Genomic DNA, 15483 nt, shown 5'->3' on the forward strand with positions numbered 1-15483 from the left:
CCACCATACTGGTTATAATGCCATGATAAAATGACTTCTAGACTTTTCGTTTGGCAATTTTGGCATTTATGGTTAACCTAAAATGTAGTTTCAAATTTCGTTTTACCAACTACTCAGGTGTGCCAACTTACTTCAAAAGTTTCATCCGATGTTGATCACTCGGTACCTTTTCTAAAATAAACTCTTTTTTTATAAAAGGAAAAAATTACTTTGGCAAATATTGACGTTTCGCTTTTATGACTTTAGGATGTACTAAATCAACCAGTGTCGACGTATTTGGTCAACACAAGTAGTTCCGGCAAAATTGAAAATGTCGGTATTTGGGACAGACCGCAGAGGAATGTAGTGAAGACTTATCATTACACTTCAGATCCCTCGAATTACGTCGCCAAGGAATCATTTAAAAAGGTAGTTTTTTAAGGAAATCTTTTTCGAATCGCCGCTAAAGTTTGGTAATTTACAGAAATTAAGCCCCAAAAGTTCAAAACGTTATCCACAACTCTTAAACAAAATAGACACATATTTCACCGAAACGCGCAAATCGTGTAAAGACTCGATCTCGGCGATGAAATATCCGAAGCTGATCCAAACTTTGGACAATTTCGTGACGCAAATAATCGAGACGAGCAGCCATCTGCAAGGCTTAGAGGTAAATCGATTTCTAAACTGAAAACAAGTTGAACGTTAAAAATTTTCAAAACAGGTGGACACGACTTTGCCCAAGGAAAAGCAAAAGTCGCTGGCGAAGAGCATTTTGCATCAGAAACACAGAGCGCTGGCCGATTTATTCAAGACGTTGTCGAAGATTGGACTCTCTTTCCGGACCGGAATTATCGAGACGAAATTAAAGACAGCGACGGAAGAGTTTTTGCTAAAACCGGTCGACATCGGCGCCAATTTCAGTCACATCAATTACAGGTGGGTCCGAAACTCGTATTAGCACTTCTCTAAGTAGTTTTTCAGTCGAAAGGCGGAAAAAATTCTGACAATTTGGGACAGTTGCGAGATGTATTATTTGAAGTCGTCGATGAGAGCGGACGTCCTGGACACGGCCCTGAAAGCGCCCGCTCCAGATTTAGGCCAACAAAACGCGGCTAGATGCAGAGGATTTTCGTCGAATTTGCTGGTAAGTCTCTAATCCGTGCGCCACCTACGCCACCACTTAACTAACTTCACGAGGAAAACTGCAATAACCGTAATCAATAAACGTTAAAATTCCTCCCAACAGACGCTTGCCCAGAAGCATAAATCTCAACTGACCGAAAGCAGCACTTTATTTTATTACTTGCGACACTACGCCACCCAAATGACGAAACTGTGCGAGGGAAAGCAATTTTTATCGTCGGCAACAGCCGAAAAGATTCAAATGATGATGAAAAACATTCACGTCGTTATGAGCCACGCACAGATCATTTTGAATACGTGTCCCGAAGAAAATTTCACCAGCAGCGAAACAAGTGAAATTGTTATTCTTAAACCGGAACCCTTGCAATTTATCCAGTACAAATACGATTCTTTATGGAACAAGGCCAACAATTTAATAAAAGAAATATTAAATGCGGCAAATAAACTCACAGTCGATCTAGAAAAGAGCAAAGGAGATATTCCAGACTTCGAGTTTAATGTTATCAAATTAAAATTCATCCCCCTCTCGGATTCGAACTCCATTGAATCTAAATTAGATGGTATTAAAGCGAATGTGGAGACACTTATATCTATCTTTGGGCGAATTCATCTCACGGAAAGTTTTTCGTGGTTAATGTCTGAAATTGATGAAGCGAAAATAACAATGAATGAGGATTTTAATGCTGACTTTAACGTTGAAGCGCCAGTAAATAAACTACACAATCTTGCCGACACACTATCAGACAAGATATCGCAAGTCATTGAAGCCATCCATAGGAAGTATTTGGGTCAGACTAGCGACGTTTCCCTCGAAGACAGCGGGGATACGCAAGTCGAAGAGGAACATTTAAAAATTTTAATAGCAGAGAACCTCGAAAACGACTTCAAGGAGTTGTCGATAGCGACAATATTGAATTTGTGTCACGAAATAGCGGAGTGCTTGTTCGTTATACCTCCAGATCAGCTGGAAGAACCCAAAACGTTAATTTCTTACGTGATACCTCTCCTCGAACAGATCATTCTCTACCATCAATACTTCTTAACTCAGCAAGTCTCGACGTACCGAATCATATGCAAGATGAACTCTGTTCTTCTAAATATATTCATTGATTTGGCTTCGAAAGGTTTTTGCGTGCCTCCCGAACTGGTAGATGATTCAGAAGAAGGTACCGGTAAACCGTCAGATGGTTTGGGACTGGGCGAAGGACAAGGTGAAAGAGATGTGTCGGATAGAATTGAATCTGAGGATCAGTTAGACGACGCGCAACCTGCTGGTCAAGATAAAGAGAAAGAAGATGATAAAGATTGCAAAGAAGAAGAAAAAGGCATCGAAATGAGTGAAGATTTTGACAGTAAATTGCAAGACGTCGAACCGAAAGAAGGTGAAGATGATGATGATGACGATTCAAATTCGGACGCGGACGAACAAATAGGAGAGACCGAGAAGGATGCGAACAAACAAGACAAAGAAACTTTCGGATCGGATGACGAAAATAATGAGGACAACGTGAATGAAGGTAATTGTTGTTTAAACTAGATACAGGATGCGTTAATTGGTGTATTTGTTCAGACGAAAAAGAAGAACGTGGTGATGGAGAAAGAGAAGGTGAGCAAGAATTGGGAGCTAAAGACGATAAGTCTAAAAAAGAGGAAAACAAACCGGATAAGGATTCGCCGAATGAGAAAGAAGAGAGTAAGAAAGAAATTAACGAAATGGAAGAGCCGGAGTACGACGATGAGCAGACTGATCCTTACCATGGCAATCAGCCAGAATTGCCAGAACCAGAGCCCATGGATTTACCAGACGACCTTCAGTTAGATGAAGGTCAGGAACCGGACAATGAAAATCAGAATGAAGAAAATCCGTTTGATGTTGATGCAATGAAAGGTAAATGTATGGTCTAAGATGATGTCAATAATGATGTTGATTGTTATTTCAGAGGACAATCCTTTTGAAAATAAGGAAAAAGATGGTGGGGAAGATGAGAATAAAGATGTTCCGGAGAACGATTATAGCAGCGATGATGAGGATGTTGTTAAGAATCAGAACGATATTGATGATGAAGAGGAAGGAAATGACGAAGAGGTGAATAAAGAAAAACGTGACGAAATCACTGACGATACGAAAGGTGAAGAAAGTGACGAGAATGAAACGGAACAACCGGAAGAGTCAGGAATGGATCAAACGCAAACCAATGAAGACAATGTGGAAGCGATGGAAGTTGACAATGCCGACGCCACTGATAAGGTGAGGAAATGATTTGCGATTGTTTGTGGAAAAAGTGACATTTCGAACTTTAGACTGTTCCCAATCGTGCCGAAAACCAAAAATCCAATCAACCGATCGAGGAACTGTGCCAAGAAGACAAACCAGATAAAGAGGGGGTGGGGCAGTCGCAAATGGAAGAAAGTTCAACGGGCCATGCTGCGCAAACTAGCGCATCTCAAGAAATGAAAAGCACAAAGAGACAAAGAGAAGAAGAGTTCAAAAAGAAACAAAAGCCTGGGGATTCAGACGCGCAGAGAAGTCTGGGTGATGTTAACGAGCCGATTAAGAAGAAGTTAAAAACCGTAGACACAAAAAATGAAGATAGTGGCGATGAAGGAGAGGAACCGGATGAAAACGAAAATGAAGAAGCAGAAATGTACAAACATATTAAGGAAGCGAAGGAATCTTCAACTCAGGTGAGCGTTCGTTGAAAGTTATTGGTGTTTTGTTATATTTTTGTTGCAGGTTTTGGATGTTGCTACAAAAGAACAGGCAGAGTCTCAAAAACATGAAACACCTAATTTGGAAGAAGAAAATGGTGAAGAAGCTACAGAGTCGTCTGAGAACGTACCGCCCGATGAGGAAGAAGAAAAAGTTGAAGCTGTGGACACTCCAGTCCAGAAATCGGAGAAAACAGAATCGAAGAAAAATAAAGGGGAGAAGAAACAACATCCCGAAGGTACGAGTAACGTGTTGAGCGTCGTAGCATTGGTATTATTAATATTTTGTTTAGGTGACATCCTTGAAGAAATTCAAGAGGTTGACGTTGATGGTGATATCGTCGAAACGGTTGACGTTCCTCGAGGGATGGATACGTCATACCATACCTTATATGATGAATTGAAAAATATGTCAGCTGTTAGGTTGACAAACGAAGAAATGACTTCTTTGCGTTCGGAAGTAGAAAAACAATTATCGGCTTGGACTGAGGTACGGCTTAAAAAAAAATGTTGATCGGAGTCAAACGTTATGCCATTGTAGGTACCTTCGGATAATGAAGCTGACCGAGCGTGGCAGAAAATATCGTCCGTGATGACATCTCTGGCCCAAGACCTTTCGGAGCAGCTTCGCCTCGTCCTCGAGCCCACGCAAGCGAGCCGCCTCAAAGGAGACTTCCGGACAGGTCGCCGAATAAACATGAGAAAAGTCATCCCATACATAGCGTCACAATTTCGAAAAGATAAAATATGGTTGCGGCGCACCAAACCCTCGAAAAGAGATTATCAGGTAGCACTCGCCATTGACGATTCGTCTTCGATGGCAGACAATCATTCGAAAGAGCTCGCATTCGAGAGCGTCGCTCTGATTTCCAAAGCACTGTCCTTGCTGGAGAGTGGCCAACTATCTGTCGTCAGTTTTGGCGAAAATACCCAGATTGTGCACAAACTAACCGATCAGTTCACCGACAAAAGTGGCGTAAAATTGTTACAGAAGTTTAAGTTTGATCAAAATAAAACTTGCGTTGCTAAATTGGTGGATTTCGTTACCGAAATGTTTACGCAGTCACAAGTGCAGTCTTCCGCTCTGAATGCCAAGCTGTTAATTATTGTTAGCGACGGTAGAGGCGTGTTCTCTGAAGGAGAAACTATAGTCAGACAGGCTGTGAGGAGAGCCAAATTGGCCAATATATTCATGGTGTTTGTCATAATTGACAACCCGGAAAATAAAAATTCGATTTTGGACATTCGAATGCCTACTTTTAAAGATGGAAAGTTGTTAGGCATACAGAACTACATGGACGTATTTCCATTTTCGTTTTATATCATTTTAAGGGACATAAATTCACTTCCAAATGTCTTGAGCGACGCCTTGAGACAATGGTTTGAAGTTGTTTCAAATCTAGATAAGCAATAATTTCTTTTGTAAATTTATTAATTTTTATATTTACAGATGTAGTTTGAAAAATAAAAATGTACGATTTATGAAGCTTCGTTTTATTTCATACCAGCGGCTTATTAAATTGATTTTCAAATAATGGTATCAAATATTTACGAACTACTGTTAACCTAATTTGGAACGCGACCCAATTTGTTCAGCGTTATTGAATATATGATTCCAATTAATTTTGCATATTTCGTCGTTTCAAACCACCGGACATTAGCTGATAATGTGTGTGTCACAGACTAACAAAACAGATAAAATGTAGGTTTGTGGGAAAATGGGAACTAGCTATTTATCGATTCGGATATATTTTTTTCAATGCATAACGTAAACAATGTTTCCAGTTTGGAAAGCCGTTTCGATAGAACGAATTGATTTGACACGGAAATAATTTTAAAATTTCCCACAATAGCATCAGGGAAAGTTGAAATACGTCATAAAAAGTTTTAAAGTTTCCGGAAAACGTCGATGCGTAAAAAGTTTTGAAATGACGATATTTTGTTCGTCTCAACAGTTTCATAAGAAGGAGATGTAAGCAACACCCGAAAATCCATTTAGTCCTTTTGTAAAAAAATTTACTTTTAACGTTGGTACTTTTTTTTGTTGTTTCCAAGTAGAACATCCTAGATTTATTACCAAGAGAATTTGATGAATCAGTTTATAATCAATAATAAATAAAATCTACATTTTTTATGACCAATACTTTAGAACTATGTACCTAGATTCAGGTCAATTACATAATATCATAATGGGCATTTTTACATAGTCCAAATGGACAGGTATTGGATCACCTATAAATAATGCATGAAATACATGCAACATACAGTGTACAAGTCACTAAAAAAGTATACTGGAAAAATAGGAACAGTACAGGTTTTTAAGCATTAACCTGGGGCAATGTGGAGGTGCAACCGCACAGGAACGGCGAAATCCCTGAAAGTTGCCGCATTTTTGTATACAAAAGGTGTACTGAAATATCTCGTGCTGCTCCTGAGTAATAAATAAAGATTTGTCAAGTCTTTAATAATTAACTGTCGCAGGATTCGCCAGTGGCTAAGGAAATATTCTTCTAGCTTACATTTTTTATTCTACATTGTAATTATTACCACATCATCTGAAAAACATAGTGTAAAAAATTTCAATGAGTGCGGAAAGACATGAAAATTGCAGGTGTGCCTTATCATTAATACCAATCTAAAAAAAGTTCAGAATTGCAGAGACGAGCATACAACAATTCCTGGGAAGATGTAAACAAGTTGAAAACATGGAATAAACAATTGCATATTGTTCAAAAAAAAATTAAGAAGAAACTTTCTCAAATACATTATTCGCAATGAATTCTTTATATTTCTTTAGTTTTAATTTAACTAACTACAACTAAAGTAACAGGCGCCAAAAAATCCTATTCTGAAGATCACTTCATCTGTCAAGTGCCAACTGAAAGTAACAGGCGTCAAAAAGGCAAAGACCTCTTTACTTTTATGTAATCCTGATAGTGATATGTTTCACTTTTCAAGCATAGAAGAATGAAAATGACAGGTAAATACGTACAAAAAAAAAATAACAATCTATTATAACTTCAAACAAACCAATTTCGTTTTTCGAATTTTTAATTTTTCACAATCATTAAGAGTAAACTAAAGTTCATTTTTGTCATTTATCGAAGGTCAACCAAAGTAAGGTATCAAAAAATAAAGACCCCCTCGATTTTTTTTAGTCATAGTTGAAATCTTTTTCAACTCTGGGATTTCAAGATTTTTCGCAATAAGTGTCAGACAGAAAGAAGTCTATAATCTCTTTAGTTGATGTAGCACTTCCCTTTTTTCTTGAATTATCTACAATAAATAAAAACAAATAAATTTTGAAAATACAAAATTTAAGTGTTAAACTAATATATTTCTACTTTTTACTTTATTAAAATTTAGTAACTATATACTAGACATAACTTTTAGGGGTATTAATCTTCAATGTTCAGAAGAATTTTTTATACATGAATTATTTAAAAAAATATATTTTTTCTTTGCAAAGAAGTAAAATTAACTTATAACAGATACAAATAAGTACATAGTTTTATTCAAAAAAATAAAAATTTTGCATTCGAGTAAAATATTAGCTGTGTCGGAATCTATGGCTGAATATCTACATTTGGATAAATAAAAACAATAAAAATGAAACCTTTCAGGACCCAAAGTTACAAATCTCTATCGAAGGTTAAATCACATTTATTTTTCCTAGTCCACTCTTTAAGACGTGATCTTCCAGAATTCAATAAGTCGAAGTCATAAGCAGGGCAAACAAACAAAATAAAATATCCAATCCGTGACTATATCCTGTCACTCGCGTAACCTACTAATGTCACAACTGACAAATTAACATCTTTCTGACCACAGAAATGGTTATTAAACAGTGTCAATGACATTTTAGTAGTTTGTATGAAACATTTTCTCTTCTCATTATTGATTCTTTCGCGTTCATCCGTTGCATGTCTAGAACATTTCTGATTCCATGAAATAATCAATATTCGTACTATTCTCGTTAGTCGACCGTTTCCACTGGAAAAGTCGCAGTTTACACCCAAGAACCCTACACTAAACAACCACTTGCGCTACTACACACAGACGCCCCTCCAAAAACCTTACTCCCGAGTAAAATGTTAAGAGAAGATGGACCCAAAAAGTGATGAAATAAAACTCGGGGGCATCAGTAAAGTGTCTTTGCCTTTTTACGAACCTCCACCAAGAAAAACCAGTGCGGAAATCATAAACGAGGCTCGACTTGCTATAAGAGGTACAAATGATATTTATTTTTCGAAATTGTTTTCAATATAGATTTATAGAATCACAAATGGCAGAGAGTTCTTTTATTTCGACTCCCATCAAGCCCCTACAGACTCAAAGACCTTTCACTCCGAGAAACAAGGAGAGGCTCCTTTTCGGAAAAAAGACCAAATCAAACAGACCTCCTAGTTCGTTCAGGTAAGATTATCAGCAATTGGAACTCTTAGAATAGGATACGGTGGAATTTTAAAATAGACTTTGATTTGCCGATCAATAAAACGAGTGCAAAGAAGTGTTTACTTTAATTCGCTTCGCCGGAAATACGACGAAGGTCGGTGTTTTGTCTTTCTGGGAATGTGTGCGAATCGATTTTGAGACCGCAGTTCAGGATGGGGTTTTTTGAAATTTGTTTGGAAAGCTTAATTACGTTAACGCATTTGTGAAATGAACGTACTGCAAAAGTGGACGAATTTTCAGTAAAGTTTTTATGCGTCGTTAAAACCTGAAATGAATTTCAGGAAAACAAAAACATAAAAACTTTGAATTATTGCTGTATAGTAAACACATTAATTGATGTTCCTGAAATTGTCGTACATCATAACAAGCCACGTGTTGCTAATTTGTTAAGGTTTGAACAAATCAATACGAAGTTCTTTGAATAACCTTGACTTTTCACAAGCATTTGAATATATCTCCATCATCAATTCCCATTATACATTTCGCTGATTCCTATCAAATTTGCGGTCTCTCCATAAAAAATGAACGGATATTTGTCGTTTTGCAGCAGGAATTATCGATTTTGCTCGATGAGTTTTTTTGTTTTTCCACATTTAAGCTTAATTTTATTTCCTCTTTTCCAACACTTGAGACAGCTCTCGACTATTTTTAGCCTACGATATCTACAAAATGAGGCGGACATTCCGGTTGGTGTGCCGGACTCCAACATGATCCTGAGCCCCCACATGCTGACGTCAACCGCAAAAACCAGCACGACAAAAACCACCCCCAAGTCCGGCCTCGTAAAACAACGTTCGAATTCCTTATCAGAAATCAACGACAACAAAATTTTCAACATCGGAGTCAAAGAACTCTCCTTGAACAAAGTCAAGTTGCCCTCGCTCGACCACTTGAGACCTCTGCAAAAGCGCAAAGTTTTCAAAAACACATCCTCTCTGGACAACCGTGAGTTTAATCCCCGTTTGACGACGTAATCTTAGGGTTGTTGCTAGTGCCCGAAGAACGGGAATCCCCCGAACCGAAGAACGCCGAGCCGCGAAAAGCCTTCAGTTCTCCGCAAGAAAGAACGGACTTCGATAATTTGGAATCGCCGTTCGGTCGGTCCTCCACCAAACACAAGAACCTCTCTCAGTGTCTCCTTTTGGGTCCGCAAAACTTAAATAAAATATTCGATAACAGACACATTATTGAAAATTCAGAAACGCTCTTTGTCCGGACAGGTTACTTGAATAGGGAGCTAAGTCCGCGGGGTAGAAATAAAGTACAAAATTCCATTTTAGCTGCGGAGAGTAAGGAAAGAAATGTTGATGACATTATTAACGAATTGAATTACGAGAGTACCAGAGTGGATAACGAAAGCCTGGTTATCGATCTGCTGGACGAACTGTATCAGTGCATGGAAAAAGAAAATCTACTCGCGACGAAGGTTGGCTCTAAAATGAAGATTCACATCCTGAAAGCTTTGTACAAATATGTGGAGTCGCAAAACGAAAAGCTTCTGCTGAACATTGCGAGAGTCATCTTGGCGGTACGTAATGGCTACTTTTGTTCAGCTTGATTTCTTTTAATTAAGTCGAGCCATGAAAATTTACACTTTTACCATCTAACCGCCATTAAATAGTAGAGGTGTAAAATTTTATCTTAAACTATACGACAGCGGTGCAAGCAGTAGGTACCTACCTGCTGTTATAATTGCGTAAAAGTTAAAAAAAAATGCCGATCCTTTCAGCTTCTTTAAAAAAGAGCTTTGTCTTATATGGAGGTTTTTGTCGCCTACGTTTGCAATAAATGAATAAAACGAGATGGGAGAAATGTTAATGGAAATTTAGTGAAACCGTCAGCAAAGCTGTTTTCAAATCAAAAAGATAACTAAGAATGAAGGCGTATGTAAAATTTTAATTCTAATAATCATCTTCAAACCCAAATTTGATTCCGACGAACGTAATAAATCCTTTCCTTTGTTATCTTGGTAATTACAGTTCTTGTAAAGTCGACAAACGTGCACTATCACGGCATAAAACTTTCTATCTATTGATTAATATTTCACAAGCCTCTTCACAAAATTAATTTAAACACTGTTGGTGTAGTTAAGGAAGTCAACAGAGTATGTTATCTTATTCCGTTTCTCTAAAATATTTCTAGAGTAACACTGCCTCAAAGCAAGAATTTGATTAATTTTATTTTTAATGTGGGGTTAAACCTGAACTGGTTTATTAAAAAAAAATCCAACAGTTATAGTTTTTCACACCAACCGCGTTATTAACAAAAAGTTATTTATAGAAAGAGCAATCGATCAAACTGCGATTGAAGGTTTACCATCCGTAAATAAATTTCGCCACGTAAATGTATGAATTGAGATTTATAAATTTTATTTTATTTCAGTAATTGACACAAAACAATAATCGCAGATGATTTTTTTTTAATTTTAAATCTTAAAATTCCATACATTTGTAATATGTACAGGGTATTTCACGAGTGATTATGACCCCGACGGAATTGAAAATGCAACCGACAATACATTGGTAAAGTTAACGTGGATAATTGTTTATTTTGATTTAAAAAACATAAAACATAGTTGACTGTGCAGTTTTGTAAATTTTGACACAAACGTCATTCGCTTGGTTAAATGAAATTGTGAAAAAACGAAGAGTTTTTGGGAAAATGTTTATTGTCTGCATAAAAGCGCAACGGCAGAAGTATTTTTATTACATTCGCCATAAATCACGATTATGTCTATTTACTCATCGTTCGAAAACATTTTAATCGTCGTATTTTAACTTTTTCGTAAATGTCAGTTGCGACAAATAAAATTATTGGAAGCAAATCCGTCATGGATTCATAATTTCATTTTAAAATAATACGATATTTAAAATAAAATAGCCACGTTAATTTTGGAAATGTATTGTGGGTTGCATTTTCAATTCCGCTGGGCTCATTATCATTCATGAAATATCCTGTATTTCCCGGGTGACGAACCCTTTTTACTTTTTTTATTTTCAAAAAAACCAAACATTAAATCTGAAATTTATAAAAACTGCTGCATATCGTAAGTAAAGTTTAATTTCAGCTTAAAGTGACTGGAAACAACCTCAGTGGGGTATGCAAGTTAATATTCAAAGTATCGAAGAACGACAAAAACGATTACTTATTCTTCCAAAAAAATATCTTAGGTGAGGATCAATGTTTTTTGTATCATGGTTACAATATGATATGTTCTAGAATTATTTTTGGACGCTTTGGGTCGCTCCAGTCCGTTAGATGATGCGGAGGCTTGCGTCTACGGCTACGGATCCGTCAAATTTTTAACAATGAATACAAAACTCCTCGACAAAATTCTCTCCTTAGGGATATTACAGTTGATGGTTTTGCACATCAAAATTATCAATAACGCTGTTTGTCCACCAACAAAACGGAAAATGTTATCGTGTTAACGTGTTCCATTTTTAGAAAATAGACAGGACATCGATGCCGGAACAAACCAATCATGCCTTATTCCAATTAACTGGTGCCTTACGAAATATCGTTTCAGAAGAAACTGTTTTCGAAACATTTATATCTTGCGGAGCAGTTCAACAGCTATGTCAAACCGTGGACTTTTTTTCTGCTGATCTAGATATAATTAGCAACATATCGAGAATTTTAAGGTGAGTTGGTCTCGATTGTAATGAAGAATCGATTGTCAATCGAGAATTTTAGTACAATATCAACGAACGACTGCTGCTGCGATAGTTTAGCCGAATATAAAGATATTTACAAGGTTTTTATTAATTTATTCGACAAATATCCAGGAAACGAAGAAATAATTGTCAGATTGGCTTATACTCTAGGAAATGTTGTCGCAAAGATCGACAACACTCGAGTTAAAGTAAATAGTTTTATTTTAAGACTCTGGACGTGCAATGATTCGTTGTTTTCAGTTTTATAATGAAAAAAAATCTGTTGATAGTCTCCTAAATCTATGGAAAATATATCTAGAAAGAACACTAAAAATATGTTCCTTAAAAACTGACAACGAATTAATCGAGAACGGAAATCCGGAAGATGTCATGATCAAAGTACTTAATATAAATTTTGCTTTCCTAAACTAAGTAAAAATTTCCACAGGTTATTAGAGTAATTGCGAATGTTGTGATAAATCCTGAGATTGGCAAAGCCGTCAACGAATGTTACGGAAGTCTATTAATTGACGAATTTTTAAAAGTTTTGATAAGCAACCCCTTCAAAAAGAACGAGGAACTAGTCATGTCGATTTTGAGCACCCTCAACAACTTGTCCTACTACTACACTTCAGATATGGAACACGACATTTTCCACATCAAACAAGTGGAAATTGTGGAAGGAATCACCGAGTACAGCAAGTCACGGAATAAAGAATGTGTTATTGAGTCCATGAGAATTATGGGGAATTTGTCCCGTTCGAAAATAACAAGGGATTACATTGCAGAATCGGAAGTTTTTCAGATCTTAGTAAACATATTAGACAAGGTCGATTTGACTTTACTCAAAACAACGATCGGAGTCTTTGTCAATTTAATGGCGGACAACAAATCGAGAAGCTTGTTTAAAAATTACGGAGGAGTTTCTAAACTGATTGCGATATTGAATAATTTCGCTCAAAACGATTGGTTGTTGGCAATGTTGGTGTGCCAGGTCATCTGGAATTACTGCATTGACACTATGGACTTGTACGAATTAATTCCGGACGACGAAATTCAACAGTTACTTGTAATTTTGGCAGACTACTTGGGTAAGATGTGACGTATTCATTTTTTACTATTACATAATCAACTTTTTTGTGTTCCGAAGACGAGGAGAAATTATTTGGAATAACGGAAGGCTGTGAAGACGCTGAAATTTATGTTACTCAAGAATATTTAATCTGGGAAGAATTCGCCGGTGTTGCAACAAATTTGCTAGAAAAAATTGAATACTTTTTAGATACCTTTGACCAGATACACATAGAAAATGAAACGGCCACAACACAGAAACGAGATTCAAGTACAAATTTAAGTTTTGCCGCTTGGTAGATATAGCAAGTAAAACATAATCCTTTTAGCGACATTTAAATATTTACCAATTTATACAAACTATATATTTACTAGAAAGGCTGAAAAGCTATTTATAGATAATGTTTTTTTTTAATTACCTAAATATATTTTATTCATTGTTTTTCAATATAATCGAGTACGTTATTTGTAAATTTTTTAAATTATAATGTTACTTATATAACAGATTTTTAATTGATATTTAGTAATTAAACACATTCTTACGCAAAGTCAGGTGGCATTAAATCTATTATGTTCCTAATCCTCTCTAACACAATCATATTATCACACATGCACTCATCTTTGCCATATGGAGCGTCTATAACCAAATGATCTTCAACTCTAAGAAGGTTCCCGTCTTCTTTAACGTTGATGAACATATGTTTTAACCACTTAATAAGCTTTAATTTTTTCTGAGCTGAATCTTCAATGCTGATTGTTTTCTTAAATTCTCGAAGAAAATCTTCATTTTTTGCGTCTGACAATATAGTAAAGGACTTGACTGCATGGTGCAGCAGAAATTCCAAACAATTTGTAGCTTTATTTATTAACACTATTGTTTTGTACACTGGATCAATCACATATACGCACCCCGCGTGATTACGATTATCAATAGTTTCCACTAAAACACTTTTTCCTATTAAGTTTTTCATGTACAACACATCGTTGTTAAAAAATTTATCTTCCATAATAATGCGTAATTTTTAATTTTTTCTTTAAAACCATTGAGAATTGAGGTTAGTTGACATTTAAATCTTCGTTTCATGCAGGTTCACCAACACACAGAATTCAAAAACGCAAAAGTTCCAACAAATGCCTGGGCGATTTGTATTTGCTTATTTTGCTTTTTGATATGTTTGTTACTTAGTTTGAGGTTAGGTGCTGCAACGAATAGTGTTTGGAAAGGTTTTATAAACGTTTTTTTGACTCTTCAAAGAAATTTTTTACAAGTAATGTTACGATTGTGAATCAAATAAATTTACGTAACGGAGTTGAATTTATGTGATGAGAAATTAGTGTGAATCGGAGATCCAAATTTCTATCAATGGCACAAAGTACTGCTTTGGCTTCTTTAACAGCTACTTATACCGATTCTGAAGGAGAAGAAGAAGAAGTAAACAATGACAACTCTGAAAATCAAGGTGTTGCCACCTTAACCACTCCATCAGGATCTCCATCTGATAATAAATCAACAAATTCTTCCCGACCCAGCAGCCCCGCTCCTGTACGTGTAACAACCAAAGTAGCCAAGTTAGTTTCTTATCATGATGACACAATAGCCTCTGATGAAGAGGGAGAACTAGATGATGCTGTTCCTCATCATGAAGTGATTATGTTAACAGATAATGAAAATTTGAAATCTGAAGAAAGTGAACCACTTGACAAGGATGGTGTACAAATTCCTCCAGAACCACCAGGACATTGCTCAGTTGATTTACAGGACAAAATTAGTAAATTATATGAGAAGATGCAAAATCAGCAATTGGATATGAATGCTCTTATACAAAAAAGGAAAGATTTCAGAAATCCAAGCATCTATGAAAAACTCATCCAATTTTGTGCTATTAATGAATTAGGTTTGTGTACATTTTTGTCACAGCTACTTGCTAGGCTTTAAAAAGTGTGTTTGTAGTTACAACTATCTGTTTCTGTTTTTAGGAACTAATTATCCACCCACAATTTATGATCCTTTAAAATGGGACAAAGAATCATATTATGAAGAACTAGCAAAAGTACAAAAAGTAGAAATGGATAAAAGAGAGAAAGAAAGAAAATCAAAAGTTGAGTTTGTGTCAGGTACTAAAAAACAAGAAGAAGACAATAAGAAAAGGAAAAGCAAGTGGGATCAGCCTGGAGGTAACACCTTAAGTTCACAAAGTATCAAACCAGCTGGACTCATTCAACCTTCATTAACTAGTAGTGCAACAGGTACAAAAGGAACAGTTATTTCTGCATTTGGGTCTTTACCAAAGAAACCTAGACCATGATGTCCTGTATATTATGTAAATATATGGTTAATTGTCGCATATTTTGTAATTACAATTTTTTATTGACATTTGATATGACATGTTATTTACGTTTATTTAAATTTTCCCGCCACATTGTACATCCTTATTGAGCTGATGCTTAAATTATCCTTGTCATTAAA

The 15483-nt window shown here is 36.1% G+C and overlaps 3 protein-coding genes across 4 annotated transcripts in view; all 3 read left to right on the forward strand.

The window, feature by feature from the left end:
* The window catches only part of LOC138132043 (midasin), a 69599-nt gene extending 64279 nt beyond the window's left edge, over positions 1-5320 (forward strand). Inside the window, exons 26-36 of the mRNA XM_069049371.1 lie at positions 247-408; positions 464-649; positions 704-918; positions 964-1126; positions 1229-2642; positions 2696-3013; positions 3066-3373; positions 3427-3810; positions 3860-4073; positions 4128-4324; positions 4376-5320. Of these exons, the coding sequence (XP_068905472.1) occupies positions 247-408; positions 464-649; positions 704-918; positions 964-1126; positions 1229-2642; positions 2696-3013; positions 3066-3373; positions 3427-3810; positions 3860-4073; positions 4128-4324; positions 4376-5248 (4434 nt within the window). The 3' untranslated portion in view covers positions 5249-5320. The remainder of the gene's footprint in view (positions 1-246; positions 409-463; positions 650-703; positions 919-963; positions 1127-1228; positions 2643-2695; positions 3014-3065; positions 3374-3426; positions 3811-3859; positions 4074-4127; positions 4325-4375) is intronic.
* Positions 5321-7582: 2262 nt separating this feature from the next.
* Positions 7583-13518, forward strand: LOC138131007 (armadillo repeat-containing protein 2). 2 transcript variants are annotated; one of them, XM_069047757.1, is made up of 12 exons: positions 7583-8062; positions 8112-8250; positions 8942-9234; positions 9282-9509; positions 9570-9817; positions 11357-11459; positions 11509-11681; positions 11737-11933; positions 11986-12154; positions 12207-12344; positions 12394-13036; positions 13096-13518. In XM_069047757.1, the coding sequence occupies exons 1-12, from the start codon at positions 7939-7941 to the stop codon at positions 13314-13316; spliced, it is 2676 nt and encodes an 891-aa protein (XP_068903858.1). In that variant the 5' UTR covers positions 7583-7938; the 3' UTR covers positions 13317-13518. The 2 variants fall into 2 exon arrangements, with proteins under 2 accessions (XP_068903858.1, XP_068903857.1); XM_069047756.1 differs by having other exon boundaries at positions 9282-9817.
* Positions 13519-14186: 668 nt separating this feature from the next.
* On the forward strand, positions 14187-15395 carry LOC138131840 (SAP30-binding protein). Its single transcript, XM_069049086.1, has 2 exons — positions 14187-14911; positions 14994-15395. Exons 1-2 carry the CDS (start codon positions 14380-14382, stop codon positions 15320-15322), a joined length of 861 nt encoding a protein of 286 aa, XP_068905187.1. The 5' UTR covers positions 14187-14379; the 3' UTR covers positions 15323-15395.
* The last annotated feature ends 88 nt before the right edge of the window (positions 15396-15483 follow it).

This window comes from Tenebrio molitor, chromosome 5 (assembly GCF_963966145.1).
Source record: "Tenebrio molitor chromosome 5, icTenMoli1.1, whole genome shotgun sequence".
Taxonomy (NCBI): domain Eukaryota; kingdom Metazoa; phylum Arthropoda; class Insecta; order Coleoptera; family Tenebrionidae; genus Tenebrio; species Tenebrio molitor.